This window comes from Penicillium cataractarum, assembly GCF_028827025.1.
Source record: "Penicillium cataractarum strain IBT 29864 chromosome Unknown utg000005l, whole genome shotgun sequence".
NCBI lineage: Eukaryota > Fungi > Ascomycota > Eurotiomycetes > Eurotiales > Aspergillaceae > Penicillium > Penicillium cataractarum.
The window spans coordinates 3,474,527-3,495,800 of NW_026622741.1; the positions used below are offsets into that span (position 1 = coordinate 3,474,527).

Sequence of the window (21,274 nt, forward strand, 5' to 3'; positions counted from 1 at the left end):
AACTCTACATGATGTGTTCGGCAGTCACTATAGACTCGTCTGATACGTGCCAGATATCTTACAGATTGTATACTGGATACTTAATGCTATTGACCATATTCCTCTCTAAATTATGAGAAATGCACTCGTTATGTTACATTTGAGAAACAGTCCGGGTAAAGCGAACTCTACTTTAAAGAGAGTAAATAATACAAGGGAGAAAGGGTGATTGTAGAAAATATTGTGTAGGAACGACAAGATTTGAAGTCTTAGTAGAAATATGAAACAAAAAGCTGTACAACGAAAGACAACCATAGATCTGAGAAGATGTACACCAGAAACAAACACAAAAGAAACAAAATATCCGCCGGTGGTCTTGGGGTATGAAACCGATCATCTTCTCGCCGACCCCAATTCTAGAGGTAATCTACCTCAACGCCAAATCGAGGACAAAATCTCAATATGAAAAACAAATAAAAGAAAGAAAAGACTAGTTGTCAACCATCAGCTGCTCGCCTTCATCCAGCAGCGTAGTAATGCGAGACAAGTCTGAGATCATCTTGCGGCCATGGCCAACAAGCAGCAGCTTTTCTGCGTTGGCCGGAAGACCCAGGTAGGTAGGCGGCTCGCGCTCGGGGAGATTGTTGACCCAGCTGATGAAGTCGCGGATGCTGGTGCCGGAAGGCAAAGTAACGAGTTCGTCGTTCTCAACACCCGAAACAAGCTTGTGCTCGTCTTCGAAGGCGGCGGGCGTGAGGAAGTCCTTGACCAGGCCGTCTAGTTGCTGGAAGTCGCCGGCGTCGTCTATCTTGCCACCGTACATCTCTGTGATCAGAGTGCGGATCATCTCCCAGGGGAGTTTCTGGGGTGCAACGTTGGAACGGCCTTGAGCCACTGTGTTGACCCAGTGGTCAATGATGTGGGCGGAGCATTCGTACTGCATGAGATCTGTTAGTATATTGTGATGGCTAGATTGATAACTGTGAGAGGGTCACTTACGTCGCTGTCATTGAACTCCCAGAAGCCCTTCCATCCAAGGTTTGGTGCGTAGCGAAGACGTTCTTGAACCACAGCGTGGAGGAAGCAAAGAAGAAGGTAGACACGCGCCTTCTCGACGGGGGCCTTGCTGGCACGAGTGGTCAACGAAGATAGAGAGTCCTTCATGTTGGCACGAACACCGGCAGGTTGCTCGTACATCAACACGCGAGAGGCACGGATGAGGTTGACTGGGATCTTGGGGCTGGATTCCATGGACAGGAAGAGTCGGAACTCCTTGTGAGGCTTGAGAGAATCCAGTCTCTTTTCCAGACTCTGGAGCCATGATGGCGCCAGGTGGACGTTCTTGACAAGCACCCAGTTGCCCGTTGCGGCAGCATTGCTGATCGCCTTGTCAGCGCTCTCGAGACCTTCATTCGAACCCATGGCAATATTGGCGCAAGTAGCATGAGTGCGTTCAACCAGGGCGTCGACCTTGTAACTAGCGTCGAAGCCAGGGCTGGAGCTGAGAGAGATCGGGGTTGTCGCAGTGACCTGGTCAACCACATCCTTGAGATCGCTGCTACCCTCGTAGAGTTCACGACCGAACACAGCCTCGACGAAGCGCTCAGCAGTCGGAACAAAGCGATCCATGCGGCAGAGCTTGACAAGTAGCAAGGAACGAAGTAGCTGATCAAGCTTGGGGGTGTCCTCTTTCCAGACGACTGGAACGGCGTTCTCTGCGATTTCCTCGGTGAAGAAGCGATCCCACTGCTCCTGGGGCACCTCGGTGACGAATTCCTTGAAGAGCGAGATATTGAGAAGCTTGCTCATAACCTCCTCACGAGCGTCAGAGGCGGTTGACAGATCGGTATCCTCGACAGACTCATCCAAAATGCGGTCCAGAATGGCTCTATCCATCGGGAAAGGAGTGGCCTGAGCAAGGAGGATCGCCAATGTAATGCGGTCCTTCTGGACAAGACCCAGCGAGGTTCGCTGGTAAGTGGTAATGAATAGATCCTGAATGATGATCTGCACACGAGCGGCATGGTCCTTCTCCTGGGCAAGTCGCTTGTTCTGATAGAGTACGGCATTGAAGATATCAACAAAGTACTGAAGCGAGAACTGGTAGAAGTGGTTGATGTGATGCAACTGCTCCAGGACTGCGAAAACGGCACTGCATGCCCTGGCAATACTGCTGTACTGGTGGGTGATGCTCTCCACTTCAGACATGACACCCTCCGTCTCAGACATCTTCTTTGAGATTTCAGCAGCCTCCTTCTTGAGAGTCTCGAGGGTCTCGATGACGTTGTCATCGTCAAGAATGTTACCACGAGACTCGTTCAGGGCCTGCAGCAGGCGCTTCTCAAGCTGTCGAAGGTGGACCTTGAACTCGCCTTGCATCTTGACAAGGTTGTTACGGCGTTCGTCCACATCGGGGCGCTCGAACTTGAGGACATCATTAAGCGACTGGGTCTGCAAACTGCTTTGGGTGACCGTGAAGTTGACAAAGGTGGTCCGACTGCAAACGTCCGGTGGGAATTGTGCAGAAGGATCTCTGGTCGAAAGGAACAGTCTGAACGAGGGAGAGAAATCGATCTCTTGCTTGCCGAGCTGGATAAGAACACGACCGCCGGTCTTCTGGTACTCCTTGTTGAGGACGTGGTTGAGAATCGGGTCCAAATGCTCTGCGTCCTGAATGAGAATAGGGTTACCGAAACGCAGCGCACTCTCCAATTGTTTGACGAAGGAGTCGTCCAAGAAGCTTGTGACAGTGAGCTTGCGATCCTTGCTCTCCTTCTGCAGGAATTCGGTGACGCGACCGGATGGGTCGACAATCAGAGGGTATCTGTTGAAACGCTTCAAGATAATGGCGTTCTCCGTGCAGAGATCGTCAACAGGGAGAGAGTTTGCTTGCCAGGTAAGACGCTCGTCGGCATTGGAGAGATATTCCGTAATCGGGTTGTGGGGCTTGAAGTTGATGCCAGACTGAGCAAGCTGGTGAACCCAGTCATCGATCATCGCCTTACGGAACTGCTGATCATAAAGACCAGCATAGGCAAGGAAAGCAGCAGCGATGAGCACGTCGCCGACCAGGGTACTGATTTGAGTCTCGAAAGACTTGCTGCCCTCTTCCCAACGCTCACGTTCAGAGGCCAGACTGTCAAGCAGACGGACACTGCGATCAACCTTGAATTGGACTCGGGACATCTCGGTCTTGATTGCTTGAGTCTCGCTGATCAACGCAGCATACTCTGCCTTGTAGGTGGCGATACTGCTCTCCAGGCCCTGAATGGTGTTCTCAATAGCCTGTGCCTCAGCCTTGGTTTGCAGAGCCTGCTCCTCAAGTTGGTCGACCTCCTCGCGAAGGGGTCCAACGCGATCCAGGATGGCCGAATAGTTGACTTGAGCCTCAACCCATTGAACCAAGGGACCGCACGCCTTACTGGCACGGTTCACTCGCTCGTAGGTGAAGTCTTCCTTGGACAGGAACTCATTCTGCATCTTGACACGGTGGTTGCGCGTCATGTGGCGTTCATTGTCATAGTTGACAATGCTGGCAATGAAATCCTCTCGGCGAATGATACCTTGGATCGTCTTCCAGCTATCGACCTTATGGCCAAGAAGCGTGCACACGGCTTCAAGGGCAAGACGAACGCTGGCTGGTGGGTTACCCATGGAACGGACCTCAGTCAGGTGTTGACGCTTGATGTTGCTGACACTCTTCTGAGCTTCCAAAACTGCAGGTTCAGCGCGAGCCAAATCGTTCAATACAACCTCCTTTCTCGTTGCTACTTCCTTCTCCTGCTTCTCCAAAGCTTGCTGCACCTCTAACGAAACTTGCTTCCGCTGCTCTGCTTCTTGCTGATCAGCAACCATGCGTTGCAACTTCTCATTGGCTTCTGTATCCTTCTTCTCCAGCTGTGTCTTTTTCTGGGCCAAGCTAGCCCGCAAGTCGCTAACCTTGTCGACGGTGTCGCGAAGCTTCTCGAGACCGACATTCAAGTGTCGCTGTTGCTCCTCGAGGTCCTCTCGCTTCTCATTGAACAGCTTGACATACTGAGCGACAAAGTCCAGATAATGGCGAGGAGTGAGGAAAGTAGACCGGCCTTGCTGCTTCTGCAGGCGCTGGTTGAACCGGTGCAAAGAGTGGTGGATAAACACCATAGAATTGACAACAGTGTCTCTGTGCGAAGCGGGAAGAGACAATTCGCGGTAGGCGACGGGAATACTGTCAGGAGAAACGAAGTTGGGCTTATCCAGATCGACGGACTGAGTGAGTTCAGAGCCGACCTGGAACAAGGCTTGATCGGACCAGTCACCCATCCAGTTAAGCACACAACGATTGAACAAAGCAGGACTGGTGGCCGCCTTAGAAGACAGTCCCTCCTCGGGAGGGTTCATCGTGAAGACCACGTGCAGGTTCTTGACGATTTGCTGAGTGAACCACTTGTAGAGCTCCTCCTGAGAGTCCAGAATAAGGCCTTGGCGCTGAGCACCCTCTTTACAGGCGGTCATCAGCGAGGAGAATTCATCACCCTCAAAGAGACCAGGCACCTCGGCGTTGGCAAGCAAGGTGTTCATACGTTCCAAGAAACCGGAGTCAAGAACGTTGGCTTCATCCATAATGAAACAAATCTTCTCGCCCTTGCAACCAGCCCGGCGAAGAACGCTCCGGAGATCATCATCGAAGTCTTCCGACGAATATTTTCCGTGCACCTTGATCTGGAAGACATTCAGACCGTTCATCCAGGCAACAAAGCGGGAGAGTGTCGTCTTTCCACTTCCGCTTACACCGATGAGAATAAGATGACCTTGAGGTTGGCGGAACACTCTATCAATGCGAAGGGCGTGCTCCAGGACATCGTTGAACAGCACCAATGGAACATCGACCTCTTCCTCGCAGAATGTCTTGAGACGAGCCTTGACGAAGTCGCGAAGACGCTCCTGCTCCACGGGCACGTAGTGCTTGGATAACCAGTTGGAGAACAGGATAGGACCCTTCAAAGCCTCATCTTGGTCAATGGTAGGGAAATGCTCCAGCGCAATGCGGCGAACGGCATCTGCAGTCCAAGCTCGCTCGTCCTCCGCGACCAAACGATCCTGGAACAGGCGCAGGGCTTCATGGGCCCAGATTCTCACAAGACCCTCAATCGGCAGAGTCTCGAGTGGCTTGATAGCCTCGTAGACACCACGAACCCAACGAGTCAGCTCACGAGGAGAGTAGACGTAATGAGGTTGAATCTTTGGCGTGAACCTAGTTTGTGACTCCAGGTAGAACTGGACCATGGCCTTCGTAAGGGCCTCGGAGTATCCGCGGAGCAGTGGCAGGATCTTGAGAACCGCGGAGTTGAAGGTACCGTAGATCTGGTTAAGCGAGATCTCACCGGGGTAGTCGACCATGATGAGAGGAGCATGACGCAAGAATCGATCGCCCATTGGCGTACGGCCGGCATCGGTCGGTGGGTTACAGGCACCCACAAACTGAATACGATCAAGGCTGACCCAGGTCTTATCGGAGGTGCGCCAGAAGCCATTCTGTTCCACAAGCTGGCGTAGGAAGGAAATGGCTCGCTGAGTGCCGTAGTGATCGGGGGCGGGCAAGTTGATCTCGTCGCAGAAGATGACGAGCCAACGACCAATCTGGTTGGGTGACATGACCACACCATTGAGTGTCTTCTTGTATTCACAATACTGCTCGAAGGTCTTGATCAGAAGATCCGGGGTGGTAGCGCTGGAGAAGTTGAGGCCAACGACCTCCATGTTTGGCAGTTTTCTCAGCGCGGCAAACAGCGTCATGGTTTTACCAGATCCAGGAGGACCGCACAGCAGGAGGGGTTTGTGCTCGGCAAGCCAGGAGTACAGAACGTCCTCATGGCGAACGGTATCCACGGTAGGGATGATGACGTCCGTCTGGGTGATCGAGTGAGTGTTGATGTCAATTGTAGGAACCTGTGACTGCCAGCTGGCCCATTCCGATTTTGGAAGAGTGACATCGTAGTCAATGAGCGACGATTCACCATCTGGCGGAAGGTCAATGGTCGTCATTCCAGCCACGTACTGGCCGAAGGCCTTGCGGTCGGTAAGTGGACAGTCACCGGTGAAGGACCAGACGAGAGTAAGCAGAAGCTTCTTGGAGATATAGGACTCGATTTGCTCCGAGTCTAGTGGGAAATCGACGTGTTGGATATTGTACTCCAGGACGTTGCGGCAAGCCTTGTTTAGCAAGCTGAACATGGTATTAAGGCCACGGATATCAGTGAAGTCCATGATGTGGTTGTACTTCTTTGCCTCCTCGAGCGCCTTGAGAACCAGGTCATCGGTCTCCAGGTGCTGCTTAAGAACAGTGGAAAGCATTTCCTGGGTATCCTGGGTTTTGGCGGCGGACGTTCCAGCAGGGACGCTGTCGTCATCCAGGTCCTCGAAGGTCTTGGTCTTCAAGCCTTCCACGTAGTTGCTGATCATCATGGAAGGAGTGACGGTGTCGGCATTGAACCAGACCATACCGCAACGACTGACAGTGGCCAAAGTGGCATACTTCAAAGTCTCAACCTCGAACATGACGCGCACGTTAGGAGGTAGGTTGAGACGTTCACCGTTGGGCAGTGTAAGCAGCTTGTTGTCATCCAAAACACTGTTCAAGTTCTCAACCCACTCCGGGTCGACATCGCCGTCAAATACAATCCAGTGACGCTTACTGTCCTCTCCACGAAGATTGTCTACGATCTTTCTCAGGATACCAGTGAAGAGACCGTCAGTCCATTCACGGGTAGTGCTGTCGAGGTTACCATAGAGGGCTTCCTTGGACATGACCTTGGAGTCAATGATGTGTGAGACGCCTTCGACACCTTCAATGCGTTGCATAGCCTGCAGTAGGATCTTCCAAGCGGCCGATTTACCGGATCCCGATTTACCAACCATCATGACACCATGGTGGATGCTCTGAATCTGGTATAGTTGCAGGGCCTTGGTGATCCACATCTCACTGTCAACGAAGTGCTGCTCCTTGGCAATGTCCCGAATGGCCTGGGTGAGCTTTTCGTAGTTGGCAGGCACGTATTCAACTCCGGGGAAGTCTTGTAGTTGAATATTGAGCATACGGTCGACATCTTCTTGCACGAGCTTAGGAGCAATGGTCTCTCGCAAACTTTGGACGATAATTTGGGGCTCAATGATTTCATCAGGGCCCAAATCGCCCTCCGAATTGGCAAGACGAGCTCGCTTGAGACCACCAGAGCTAACGAGAACACTCTTCAAGGCACGAAGACCAAAGTCGTAGTGCGCTTGTTTGGACAGTTGAGACGCACAGTGGTCGAAGAATGGCACCGTTTGCTTGGAAAGAGGCTTAGCTTGCTTGAAACCCTGGGAGAACAGCATGACTTCTGCAATAAGCTCCTTGTCGGGCTTTGACATCGCAACACTGCGGAACAACTTCTTCAAGTTATCAGGCAGGTTGGAACGACCAGCGTATCCAGGATTCATCGTGATGAAGATACCGGTGTTAGAATTGACGGCCAAGCGACGTCCAACAAGCTCAATCTGAGACTTCTCCTCGTCCTCGCCCTTTCGCAGACCAATTTGAATGTTCTGAATTTGCTGAGAAACGGCAGAGAGAATTCGTTCTTCCAAACGGTTGAACTCGTCAAAGCAACCCCAAGCACCAACCTGACAGATACCGAGGAAGATACGGCCCATAGCCTGGAAATCGAATGTATCGTCACAGCAGAAAACAAGGGTGAATCGACCAAGTTGCAGACCAAGAGCCTTAACAGACTCGGTCTTACCAGTACCGGCAGGTCCATAAGGAGAACCGCCAAGTCGTTGGCAAAGCGCTTGGGTGAGGGTGAGGAAACAACGATCGGTAAGAGGGGTGCGAACAAGACGTTCAGGAACACCCAAGTACTCGAAACCGTAGTTCAGCTTGGCATTGGCCATGTGCACATACAGGCGCTGGAGGAAGTCTCCATCTGGCTGGTAGACATAGCGCATCTGCAGCAGCCACAGATGGTGTGTTGGGGTGGTGGCGTTGAACTGGATGAGTTTGGAAATAGCATCACGCTGGTGCACGAATTCTGTGATCATGTGTTCGCACTTCTTGCGAGTGATGGCATCCAGTTCACCAAGGACAGTAGCGGCCAGCAGCTCGAGGATTCTGACCTCAGCGTCATACAACGCTTGAAGATTCACACCGCCCTCTTCCAGAGACTTCTGGACTGCATTGGTCCAGACGACTTGACTAGCCAGAACGACAATCTGGGCCGGGTAATTGGCCAGGAAATCATTGAAAGCCGTTCGATCCACCTCAGTGCCGTGGTAAAGGGTTTCGAATTGCTCGACGGCTTCCCCAAGCAGCTCTGCCAGGGTCAACTTCATGTTGTTCTCCAACGCGGAAAGCCAATCGTTGATCCTGGGCGTCTTGATGAGGTTGACCTCGCGCTTGAGGCGGACTTCTTCACCCTCCTTGGACGTGAATCCGACAATGTTGTTATCATCATCCATCAGAAGACCTGATAGACCAGCGAACATCTTCTTGAAGTGCTTGGCCACGCGGAAGATATCATTGCTGTTACCAATGATCTCCAGCAGATCTTCGTCGCCGACAAAGTAGAAGCGAGGGAATGAAACACGCTCTCGTTCCAGGTATTCACCAAGCGCCTTCTGGATCTTGTTGAGGAGCTCAGCCAATCGTTCCAGAGACTTCTGGACACCATTGATTGCGAGGACGTCCAGAACAAATGGCGATTTGTAGACCTTCTTCATAACAGCAAAGAACTCGGAGTTGATGTTCTGGAAACGGCTTGACTCGAGAGGAAGGAGGTGCTTAATATCAGCATTGCCAGTGAAGACACCCTCCAAGTAGACCCACTGTCTTTGGACATCAATCCAAACATCGAAGAGGACGTGAACACGGTTCAATTTGTCTTCCCATGATGTAGCCTCTTCCTCGAATTCCTTGTAGTACGGGGAGTGCCTCATGGCTTGAAGAGAGTTCAAGTTCTCGCTGCACTTAGCAAAGAGATCATCGAATCCACGAATGAGGCGGCACTTGTTCTGGTAGTTGACAAGATCCAGAGAATAGTTCTGCCAGGTCTCACGGACAGACTTCAAGAACTCCTCCAATGCCATCTCACCCTGAGCCTGCGCAATAATATTGCGGATGACAGTCTCACTAGTAGCAAGCTGCAAGTCCCACACATCACCCAGAGTAAGCGAGACAAGGGAGAATCGCTTTCCGGGCTTCAGGGACTTGTAGATCTTCTGCCAATGACGTTCTTTGACGGCCTCCGACTTCATATCCGAGAGGAGAGAGTTGACCTTCAGCAGCTGACGCAAGACATTCTGGATATGTTCGAACGCAGCATACTGTCTCATTCGGCTGGGCATCTCCTTGGTCATCTTGATAAGGCCATCAAGAGCCTGTCGGAGTTTCCTGGGTTGCACACTAGTCCACAGGCCCTCACGCAAGTCATTCAGGCTCTTCCAAATCGTAGACAGCGCCGCCCAGACGGACATGAAGTCCTGAACCTCTTCGAGAATTGCAGGGAGGGAAGAGTCGGAGCTGGTAGGAAGGTCGAGTGCTTCCTTGGCCTTGGAGACCATTTCGAACTCAGACTGGAGGGATTCGAGGCGTGACTGGAAGGAGCTCAGAGTGCGAGATGCCTCATCGGGAGGAATGGTGCCGGAAACCGGCTTTTCATCATTCCACTGCGCAATGACTTCCGCGATCTTGTCACTGATGACACGGTCCTCAGCAGTGATCTTGGCACGAAGGGCATCAGTCTGATCCTGAACAATCTTGCTCTTGCGGGCAAGCAGCTCATTCAGGGCCGTCCATTCACCATCGACATTCTCAACGTGGAGCCAGTCATTGGGGAAGGCATATCGCTGGCGAGAGAGGGTAGTTTGACCCTGACGGAAGAGATCAACCTCTGGCTCCCAGACACGAGTCTTACGCTTGCATTGCTGAACAATGGTGATGAAGGAGACGGCATGTGCGGTAGACGATGCTTCCAAAGTCTGACCTTCGAGATCACGGCGGGCAGATGCAATCTCGGAGTGGACCTCTCTAACACGGCCTCCGAGCTTGGCTCCGAATTTGAGGAGAATCTCGTGTTGCCACTGGTCGTACTTGGCGTTCACCTTGGTCTGAACCTGCTCGTAGTCGATGCGGATATTGCCGAAGGAACGGCTGACTTCGGAAGTATCGAAAGTAGCACGGCTCTTGCGGATCTCCTGAAGGAGTTGCAACCACTGAGACAGATCATCACCCAGGATATCGTACACCTGCTCAGATTGCAAGTCCCAAAGCGACTGGAATTGTAGCCACTTGTCAACATACTCTGACACATCCTTCAACCGGCTCTCAACAACACCATAGACCTGGTTAAGCTCTTCGGTGCAGCGCTGGGGGAGGTCTGCGAAGCACGCCTCTGACTGACGAACGGTCTGCACATCGATGGAGATCTGGTACCGAGAGGCCTTGATCTTCTCGAGGTTACAGATGACCCCCAACCAGGAGTCAAACTGTGAGAACCAGCTCGCGCGAGCAAACTGCAAAGGAGGATCGAGGTGGAGAACCTGATTTTTCATGGAAATCTCATGGAACAGCTCGGGAAAGGAGAGGTTGTACGTCACGGCGTCGGATTCACCTGATGGCAGAGTAATTGTCTGCCCATTACGAGATTCTTGGAAGGTGCTGATCCACTCGCGAATAGCACGATGAAGGCGTTCACTGAGAATAGTCTCGATCTTGGCATTCAGTTCCGAAACCCAATACCCGAGGTTGACGTAGTTCTCGAGGTTGAGCTTATCCACCGCAACTTGAATAACGTCCAAGCGTTGCTTGAACGCCGCTGCATCGTAAGCGCATGTCTTGAGCTCGTGGATGGATTTCTGGATGCTTTCGTTGATGGACGACAGAACTGCGGTCTTTGATTGAAGGACGGATGCGGAGCCAGCGAATTCGCGGACAAATTGAACGTGCTTGCTCTCGGTCCGATTGGGCATGGCAGTGTCGATGGCACCATTTGCAAGAGCTGATTGCTTAACATGGAGCTCGTAAGAGTGAACGAAAGACTCCCATCTCAATGGAATGCCCTTGTTCACCATGGCTTGAGAGTCATTCACGTAGCCGTTGAGGAGAATCGCGACGTCGGACATTGAGGCAATTGTACGGTAGGTTTGAAGCAATGTTCGCACACTTTCCATCAGACTAATAGCATATGGATACACACGCTTCGCCTCCTTCGAGATATTACTAACAGCATGGGGAACCTGAAAGTTCAGCCAGATGAGGTTGCGCACCTCCTTGAACAAGGCAATGATTTGAGCGTCGAAGTTGACCGTGAGCTCCAACTTGTTTCCGGCAGCACGATTGCGGACAATATTGAACAGTCGCCCGGAGATGGTAATATGCCGTCTTTGCACATCATAGAGCCAAGACTCAAAGACAGGACGGGTATCGAGCTTCTTACGGAACAGGTTACCCTCCGCTTGGAGCTTCTGGCCTTCGGAGTGAAGATGCCAGTCCTCGCCAAGGACGTTCTCCACCTTGCGCATGTAACCATCAAGTTGCCGCTCAATCTGTCGGGCCCAAATGATCGCACCGGAGACTGGTGGAAGATCGCGCAATTGGGCCATGGCATGGGCCTCGGAATGGCCATACTGCTGCTTAAAGCGCTCATGGAGGGCGGAGATATCGCGCTTCACATTATCAATCAGCTGTGTCTGATACTCGCCAATGGCACCGCGGATCTTCGGGCGGACAAGCAAAGCGTTGAACTTGGAGAAGACACGGAACATTTCGTTGGCATTCTTGGCGGTAGCAAGGCGATCACGCAGGCGAGCAATAATGGAGTTTTCAACCCGAGAGGTACGCTCACTGTAGCCAATCTCGGCCTGTTCCCAAGCGCGTGATCCTTCTGGCGAGACATCCAGCACGTCCACATTCTTCAAAGCATCGTAGGCGTGGGTGACCTCTTCGACGGCATCGACGTCGCCGATTTCCTCCACGATAACCGTCTCCTCAGAGTCAACGCCAGCGCCGGTCTCTGTAGGTGAAGCATTCTTTGGTCCAAGAACATTGATAATGGTCTTTTGAAGCTGCTCGTGGTTGACGCGGAATGTATCAATGTACTTCAGCCGCTCGCGGGTCTTTTCATGCCGAGCATTGATCTTGATGGGGATAAACTTCTCGTTTCGGCGTCTTGTCGACTCACGGGCTACATTAGTGAACTCCTTCAGGTTCTCGTCCCATGAGCGCCAAATTGCCTGCGTGATCTTCATCAAAGACCGGAACTCTCGGTACTCCAGGTGGAGGATCTCACGACCTTGAATCAGATCGTGAATCTTCTTGTCCAAATCACCAGATATAGCTTCCACGAGAGAAAGGGCACGCTTGATAGGATACGGACAGATCTTCAGCTTCTTATTGAGATGGTTGAAGATCAAACCCAGAGACTCCTGCACTTTCTGCAGGGAGGTGGCAGACAGGAGCTCGTCCAGCGGGAAATCACGCATCAGTTGATTGTACTTCTGGACCAACTCGGTGGCATCTTTCAGCCCAGTATCAGCCACGAAACTCAGGGTCGGCTGGTATCGCTTGGCGTGGCGAAGAATATCCATGGTCAGTCGAACTCCTTCGCTTGCTAGCTGGTTCTCGATTCCCTCCAACGCAGTCTCCATTGACAGCCAGAAGTTCACCTCTGGGGAGGCTGACTCGCTGTCGGGGTCTCGAGACATCTTCGTAATCGTTTGAATAGAGCGGATCCACCCATTCACCGTGTTCTGAATGCTGTTCGTGAATGCACTGCTATCCAGAACGGCGGATGGGATCAGTTCGACGGTCGGTTTGATGCCTCTAGCCTCGGCTTCCTTGAGCGCAGCCTGCACCACCTCATGGAGCGGGAGGCTCAATGCAGGAATCTCCACATTCTGCTGCAAGTGCATAAGACCCAACTCCAGTTCCGCGAACTTCTTCTTTGTGCCAGGAATACCAGTCTTCGCCTCGGTATCGGTTCTCGATTTCGTGCCAGCGGCGGCTTCTTGATTACGAGTGTAGGCTTCGAAGTACGGACTCAGTCCATGGTGAAGTAGCAGGTGTAAGATCTGATACGGCGACATGGAGTTTCCCTGTTGTGTCTGGGCATTGTTCAGAGACGCGAGACCGGGCAGGTTCATGACCTGGATCTGCGAGGCGATCGGGAGAGCAGGATCAATCGGAGCGGGACGTTTGATAAAGGCTACCGATGCGACAGTAGTCGAGGTGGAGGAGATCTCGGAGGACAGGTTGTAGGAATACTGTACAATCGGCTCTTCATACATTTCGTTAGCTCGAACGGGGAAATCGAGTCGGCTGGGAAGCTCGTAGACTTACCTGCGCCTTCAGCATCGCCATTTGTTTCCTCTGCCGCCGAAATATCCTTTTGCACGTAGAGCGCAACTTGTGACTCCGAGGCGAATCGCATGCATCTTTGTGCGGTCTCATGGTACCTAGCATCCGAGAGCAAGCTCCCGGCGCTCTCCAGCTCGGATTTCAGAGCACCCAGTGTCACCTGGAGCACTTCCGTTAGGTACTGGATGACCGCACCAGAGTCCACCGAAGACGCCGCATCTGGCGTGGATACGCCATTCGACACTCCCGGTGTGGCAACCTCCATCGTATTTCCAACTCTATTGCAACGAGCTCGTAGGGGTCATCGATGAGTGGCAACTGGAGGAGCGCGATCGGAGCGGGAGAATTAAATGTTGACAAGGGTTCGCGTCTTGTCGGAGAAGGCGGAGTGCGGGGCAACAGCCTGCGAGAGGGATTCGGAAGGTAATGAGCAATAGATCTAAATTAAAAATACTTCTCGGAGAAAACAGTCACGGTCTAGCAAGAAGAGAAAAGTGTCGGTCGATGGAGATAACAGATCCGCGGTGTTTGTTCGTTGTACTTCAGGGGATGCACCTTTCCAAATCAGGTTAGGCGTGTCACGCCCAACCATGTGACGGCCCCCGGGTTCCTGAGCCGTTCCACTATACCTGGAACTCCTGTATACTCTACTAGGTCCTCATAACTTATAATCATACACGTTTGATTGGATTAACTAATGTCTGCAGTCTTGAAAATCATACAAGCAATGTTGCGCTAATCAAGGTACCCTCGTCCTGCTCTCTTTCTGATCAGACTGTAGATCGAGAAGGCTCTGTTCCTTCATCTTGGTCTCCTTCTCTGAATTGGTATCTGTCGATTGACAGTTACAGCGATATTTGAGGCGGAAGTCGACGGGTAGTAGCATCTTGATAGCCTCTATGGCTTTCTCACTGGCTCTGATCTTGGCATACCGACTTGAAGTTCTAACTGCATCTCCAATGCATTGCCCATGTACTATCACAGCAGCGAGCATCTCCGGCTGTTCGGAGTCTGAATCAGGGAGCTGGCCAACTTTGAGACAGACATCTTTGCATTCGTAGACAGTCGATAGCTGGTGAAACAGGAAAGTCTGCAGTCCGGTCAGTCTTCGTCCAATGATAACTCTTTGAGAAGGGAAAATGTCTTACTGTCGGCTGCCTGTTAGCGAATGTGTCATACAAAGAAATGTCCACAAAGTATGGCTGGATGTGTGTGTCGAAGAACTTCTCGACCACAGTGTAGTCAAACTCTGAGTCCACGAAGATAGCCGCGATGTATGCTTCGAGCATATCGGGAAGGCACTATATTTGCGTTAGCATCAGCTTCGTAAAAATCATGATGTATATGGCAGAGCACACTTGCCTTGGGAGAATCCGTGGTATGTAGCCAGTAGTCCATCGCACCGTCGCTTTGAGCCTCTGCGATCTGCATTTCTTCCGCATAGCGAGTGATTTGTCCCTGGATGGGGCCGTCGGCATATTGGAGATGTCGATGGAGTCCAAGATGCACCACGAGAGCACCCAAGAACTTGTTTGACACGATCGCCATCTTGAATCCTATATCAGAAACTGTCATTTTCTTCGGAAACTTGTTGGTCACTCACTTTGTGCTCCGTGAGCCACTGGGGGTCCTTGTCGGGAAACCGATGGAACAGGCGCTCGACACACACCATGTCAAGAAGCGCATCACCTAGAAACTCCAGACGCTGATAGCACGGCACAATGGCCATTCGACGTGGGAGAGATGAATGTGTGAATGCAGACCGAAGCAATGCGGGATAATTGAACTGGTAGCCAAGCTTCTTGGATATTTGCTGCGCAAGGTCCAACTCGTACCCGTTCGGCACATTGTCTTGCCATTTGGGCTTTGTGTAAGACTGGTAGTAGTCAGCCCAAGATGTTGCAGTATGGCTCACTGTGGCCGTGTCATTTTTGACAAAGCGCGTCACAGCCTTAACGGCCATATCGAAGCGATGATTCGTGCCCCCGGAAAGGAGTGCAGCCGCAATCAGAGCCTCACAGACATCGGCAATCGTCTTCTTTGCAAGATCATGACTACTTTCGGCCAGGAAATTCCTTGCAAAGTTACGACCTTGAAGGAGACGGAGGCCTGGAGGGAACCATGTATGACTATGATCCATGTCAGTAACCACTCCGAGGAAAGATAATAGGCCAAAACATACCGAGAAAATCCACGACTCCGGATGTACTCATAAAGCTTGATGTCAACTGCGGCTTCGAATAGGTTCTTGTTGCAGATGAGACACATTCGGTAAACATGATAGTCGTACTCATTGTCATCCGGTCTCTTGCAGTACAGAGCAATTGATGTAGCCATCTTAAGAAAGCTATCGCCCAAGAACTCCAGACGCTCATAGTTCTTGCCCATGCCTCGTTGCACGTGTGTCTGTTCCTCACGATGCTCCTCGGTGTTGTCAGAGTCTTTGGTAAATGCTTCCAGGGCATAATCAAGCTTGATATCAAGGCCTATATGCTCGCATCCTTCCAGCACAATCAGATATGACTCCAGTCTGCTAATGATAGCAGGAAAGGCCAAGCATGATGACACCGTTGGCAAAGGAATCTAGAGTAAAGGTCAGAATGACTTGTACATGTTTTCTTGGGAACGGATGCAGAACCTACCGCAGAGAGCATCACCGCTTCAGGGCATAGAACACACAAGGCTTTCTCTGATCTCTCGGACTCATTTGCTCTATCCAAGAAATTTCTGCGAAGACAAACCATCTCTGCTTGCACGACCGGCTGGTTCCAGTTGCAACGTTGCAAGAAAAGGTCCCGTGACTTTCTGCCCAAGCTCGAGGAATAATTCATGATGTTCTTCATGTTGATGTCTCGACGGCGCGGGGCGTAGGAAGGCGGAGCGTCCGATGGTCGCAGATTAGGGTCAATCCTGAGTGGGAAATAGCGAAACTTTCCACTCCAGGGGTCATACATGAACCGATTGAGAAGGGATTCAGGGTCCATGTTTTCCGACCACTTCCACTCACGGTGCTCGTGACCGAAGCTCAAGACTTCCCAGTCAATGATTTCATTTGGCAACTCGGTGGGATTTCCAATATCTGCGTTTAAGTGCGCTGGGGCCAGCCAATACGGGAATGCCTCTGGTTTCGATTCAAAGACCTTGTGGAATACGTCACAGAAGACGGAGACTGTGAAGTCTGTAAAGTAACCCAGCTCTTGAGAGCTGACGGTAAGGGGGCTCTCCACGCACAGTGTTTGAACCGTGGTCTCTATGTCATCATCCAGGAAAATAGGGAAACGAGGGAAGCTTGGGAGCTTTGTACGGGTAAGTAGTATCAGGGGAGCATGCTCACGGGCCAGCGGCTTTAGAGGGTTGAACCGGATTAACGTGGCATAGAGCTCTGTTGGAATGGTCCCAATCTGATGGCTCCAGTGGGAAGGCTTACAGCGCCGGTCATATTTTTCCTGCTTCTTCGACGCAATTGCCAGCTTAGCATTTCGCATAGCAGGTAAGCGTCGATGGAAGATCGGCCTGAAATGGCCATCTAGCAGATTGCTCTTCCGGAGCACCAGGCAAGTGTCAAATGCCGCCGACCCTTTAGCCAGGGCTTTACTTGATTCCGAGGTGCCTAGCACGCCCCTGATAGGAGAATTGTCGGGAAGCGTGACCTCGCAGCTAAATTTCTCTCCCTCGGAGTGCATCAAGTAACTCACATAAGTGCCTATGTCAGCTTGAATTTGATTCTGATTATGATTAACGTCTTCCTCCTGATACTGCAGTGATGCTGCATAGCGGGCCAGAACGTCAATTGCATGCCCATATGTCAGCGTTGCTCCTGTGGATTCAATTTTGTAAGTTCTCAGTCCCTTTTTTCTTGCTAGCACTGCTTTCAGGTCGATATCATAGTCATTTCCACAAAGCAGCCGATCCTTGGGGAGTGCCTCGCAGAAGGATCTCATGAGAACTTCTGCTTCACGCACTTCTTGCACCTTCCTTTTCTGGGTCTCATTCTGATCTTCGACCATGGTTACATATGTCGATTCGGCGTGCCGTGCACGTCCGCGGCTCTGAATGTACTGGATGAGCGTGTCGTAGAGATCGAATCTCACGACGAAATTACAATCAGGGATATCGAGTCCTTCTTCTGCAACCGCTGTTGCAAACAGACAGTTGACCGTTCCATCGTGAAACTGGCCTCTAACCTCAAACTGGCGACGAAATGTAACATTCCCCGTGATATCAGACTTGCGAACGCCGACCAGGATTCCGGGGCGAAGATTTCGAATCTTCATTACCTCGCAAAGGCGCAGCAAGACCTTGGCTGTATTCCGTCGCTCGGTAAAGACGATACACTTCTTGTCATCCGATGAATCAAAGTGCATTGATAATCTCGCGATAAGAAGTCGGACTTTTGAGCTCAGCTGGCCTTCGTCGAGCGGATTCCGAAACTCGTGATTCTTCACCATCTCGCAAGCCTCTCTAGCACTCATGAGATCTTTCCGGATCTGATCAGTCTCACAAGGATCTAGCTCGGGATGTTTCCCAGTGCTGCTCTCAAGACGAGGTATCACGTCCTCTCTCAGAGCTTGGATCCACACTTGATCCGCACACCATTCACCCAGCTCTGAGCTAATAGCCCAAGCAAACCTGAAGACAGGCTCAAGTGATTTCTCCTTTCCAAAACTCTCTTGTAGTTGAGTGTACATTTTCGTTGCAAAAGGTGGGTTGAGCTTCGAATAGGTCCACGTTTCCTGATAGGGTCGGTTCACGATCTGGCGAAGTGCCTCCATATTTCCGGTGGTGGCAATCCGGCTCCCAAGGAGGACTTCGAGCTGACTACAAACATTGGTTAGTTAGTGTGATTCAATCTTTCACTAATGAGAAATAGTATTACGCTGCTGCTTCAGCCATTTTGGTCTTTCCATCGACAGGGGAGGCCGTCATCCCAAAAATTCTGGGGCGTTTGGACATGGGTGCTTTGAGATAGGACTCGCGGATAATGCTATTGATTGTCAGATATTCAATCGGAGTCCAATATGATACTTGGAGAGCTCACCGTGCATAAGGGTGATCTTTCTTCGCGTGGTGGGCTTCATCGAAGACCAAGATGTTGATCTGACTCATCTTGATGAAGCCATTGAGCAGGCATTGGTTGAGGATCTCCCCTGTGCAAACGATTACCATGTTTTTGGCAAAGTATTCATTCCAGACCTTTTGGTCCCAAAGGTCTGGGCCCATCGCACCGAAAATGTGAGCCACATTCTGATCCAGGTTATTTTGTAGCACAGCCGACTGCTGAAATACAAGAGTCACACTATGAGCCTATTTCTTGTCAGCGGTTGGCCATTATACAGAAGCTCTCAATCATCATACCAGGAAAAAGGCAATCCGAGGAGTCTTGCCATCAGCGCGGTCTCTCAGCTCTTGCTGTAAGATATGCTTGAGCAAAAGAACTGCAATCAGGGTTTTTCCCGATCCTAGAAAAATGGTTAATTTCCTGTATCCCATCAAAAAGACGGATATCCAAACCTGTGTCTAGAACCGCGATCGTGTTCTCGGCCTTTGCTCGCTCGAATAGCTCGATTTGGTACTCACGAGGATTAAGATCCCCGCGACCAATCTCTTGTCGTTTGAGTAACTGGGCAATGTTAAGATGCTCACGTGAATTGTCTGAGCCCCCAAGTCTGTGGGGATTCTTGGTCGTGCCGTGGTCTCGATTTGCGTGTTGCGCGAGTCTGCTAACTAGTTAGACGTAAGTGTAATAATTACCTTCTGTTGAAAACTTACAGGGATTGAAAATGGGCCTCTTGAAGTCGTTGTCGATGAGAGCGTCTCATCTGGGCAAGTTTTCTCTCAGTCTCGCCATCAGACTCATCTGAGGAGCTGGCCGGTGGCTCTTCATCAACCTGAAGAGGCGACATGGTTGATTTCTGTAGCATTTAGCGAAACGTGTGGTCAGGATAATTGTTTCAGAGGGAGTATCTGAGAAGGAGTATTTGAGGGTAGGCAGTATTTGAGTAAAGGGTATTTGAGTAGAAAGTATATGAAGAGGTAGAGGATATCTGAATTGAGGGTATCTGAGTTGAGATTTTTGTAAAGAGTAGATCTTTGTGTCGTCTCCAGGTCGTATTTAGGTAAGGAAGTATCGCTTGGATAGATGTGAGGGAGAGAGAGAGAAAGAACTAGAAATATATAAAAGAGGATGTGTAACTGCTTGTGGGTTTGCTGGTATATACCTTTTAAAGAAAGCTGGCTGAGTGACTAATGAGTCAACCTAGATGAGAGCCTAATGAGAAAACCATTCCTCTCAATTGAACTAGAGATCAACTATCCGAGTCTTGTAGTTGAATACACCATTCCAGCTCACTTAGAGATCATTTACTTTTCTAGCGATAAGAGAGAGCTCCCCACTTATCGCGCCTTATCGCCTCGCCAAAACTCCCGCCAGAATCGCGGGGACACAAGAGCCACGCCGAGATTATTTCATTCTCCTTCGTCAAGCTTCATCAACCGTCATGGAGGAATCCCAAAGTCTCCGGTCGCTATTCGCATCTGCAAAGGATGCGAAGACAGCGCTAGAATCAAGGGGAGATACCAACACCGAGAGCTACCGGGACGCAGTCAATGCGGCGATCGCCAAGTTTCACGAATGCCAGCGACAAGTCAGCATTTTGTCGCTATTCAGTTCGAATGAGTCGCTAGACGATGTATCAACGGGAGATATTCAGTGAGATTCTCGGAAATCTGTCAACTTGCCTGTCAATGGGCTAATCCTCCCCTGTTAGGTACATGACGTTGGAGTACCATCTTGCCGAACTCACACAACGAGGTCCTACTGCTGATCGCGAAGCTACCCTTCGGAGCGCCCTGGAACAATACGAAAGATTTATTACACGGCTTGACGAATACGAGTTACTATCTGCGGGGGACAAGAAGCTGTTGGAACAATACATGGCCAGCCCATCAACCTTCACACTCGCACCCTTAAACGATGCCGCAGCTCGGCGAGATGTCAAAGTGAGGCGCTTTAGGGAGGAGAAGGAGCTTAAGCAAAAACTGGAGGTCCGTTAAATATATTCCTGAATCATAGCTGGCTTACAGACTGACACGATGTGAAGTACCTTGCTCGCAACGAAGCTCGACTCCAAAGCGACGATGACGATACTCGACGACTTTACTTAGCAGAGCTGCAGCTCTATATACACCAGAGCTTCCAAGCCCTAGACCTGTTGATCCAAGAACTATCAATGCTATCTGCCATGCGCAATGCCCCCGCACCCTCACAACCGACCCCCGATGACCCGAGACAACGAAGTAGCCTGGGAGGCGCAAACTTCTCAGACCGCTTGGACCCGTCCCTGTCACAACTCTTGGGCCGGGGAAGAGGTGGACCGCTCTTGAACAGCAAAGGCAAGCCGATGCAGCCCTTCACATTGCTGGATCGTCGCACGCAGCTGCAGCAAGGTGTGTTCCGGTCTGGTCATAATCTTCCAACCATGACGATTGAGGAGTATCTGGACGAAGAGCACCGCAGGGGAAATGTACTCCAGGGTGGCGAGCAGTCGGGCATGAAACCGGAGGTTGACGAGGATGATATGGACAAGGCGGATCAAGAAACCATGAAAGCCCGTGCGTGGGATGAATACGTGGAGGCGAACCCTAAGGGGTCGGGCAATACCTTGAATCGCGGTTAAAAATGTATATCTGCTGCGAATTATGAGGTTCCGATGTGGGTTTTCTCATTCATGGATGGATGTCATGGTATAGATGGTATTGTCGGAGTAGAGTAAACCTCTCCAATACATGATTCATAAATTATTCTCACGGGCCTGTTTCCAAGTATACCACAAAATTCAAGTAACCGTACGCCGAATCATAAAATTCGTTAATTTATTCATTTTAAGCAGGGTATCGACCATATGCTATACATGGGTTGAGTCTATC

General features: G+C 50.9%; 3 protein-coding genes across 3 annotated transcripts; 1 reads left to right on the forward strand and 2 right to left on the reverse strand.

The window, feature by feature from the left end:
- Nucleotides 1-469: 469 nt before the first annotated feature.
- N7496_006949 (uncharacterized protein) lies at nt 470-13,613 on the reverse strand (the record flags this gene model as incomplete). The annotated part of the gene is made up of 3 exons (XM_056699878.1): nt 470-916; nt 979-13,286; nt 13,331-13,613. The coding sequence occupies 3 exons, from the start codon at nt 13,611-13,613 to the stop codon at nt 470-472; spliced, it is 13,038 nt and encodes a 4,345-aa protein (XP_056555291.1).
- A 474-nt stretch (nt 13,614-14,087) lies between these two features.
- On the reverse strand, nt 14,088-19,251 carry N7496_006950 (uncharacterized protein; the record flags this gene model as incomplete). Its single annotated transcript, XM_056699879.1, has 11 exons — nt 14,088-14,438; nt 14,497-14,649; nt 14,711-14,896; nt 14,952-15,477; nt 15,531-15,931; nt 15,991-18,166; nt 18,225-18,332; nt 18,387-18,652; nt 18,704-18,807; nt 18,860-19,065; nt 19,118-19,251. 11 exons carry the CDS (start codon nt 19,249-19,251, stop codon nt 14,088-14,090), a joined length of 4,611 nt encoding a protein of 1,536 aa, XP_056555292.1.
- A 594-nt stretch (nt 19,252-19,845) lies between these two features.
- On the forward strand, nt 19,846-21,024 carry N7496_006951 (IGBP1/TAP42 family protein; the record flags this gene model as incomplete). The annotated part of the gene is made up of 3 exons (XM_056699880.1): nt 19,846-20,057; nt 20,116-20,392; nt 20,449-21,024. 3 exons carry the CDS (start codon nt 19,846-19,848, stop codon nt 21,022-21,024), a joined length of 1,065 nt encoding a protein of 354 aa, XP_056555293.1.
- Nucleotides 21,025-21,274: the final 250 nt, after the last annotated feature.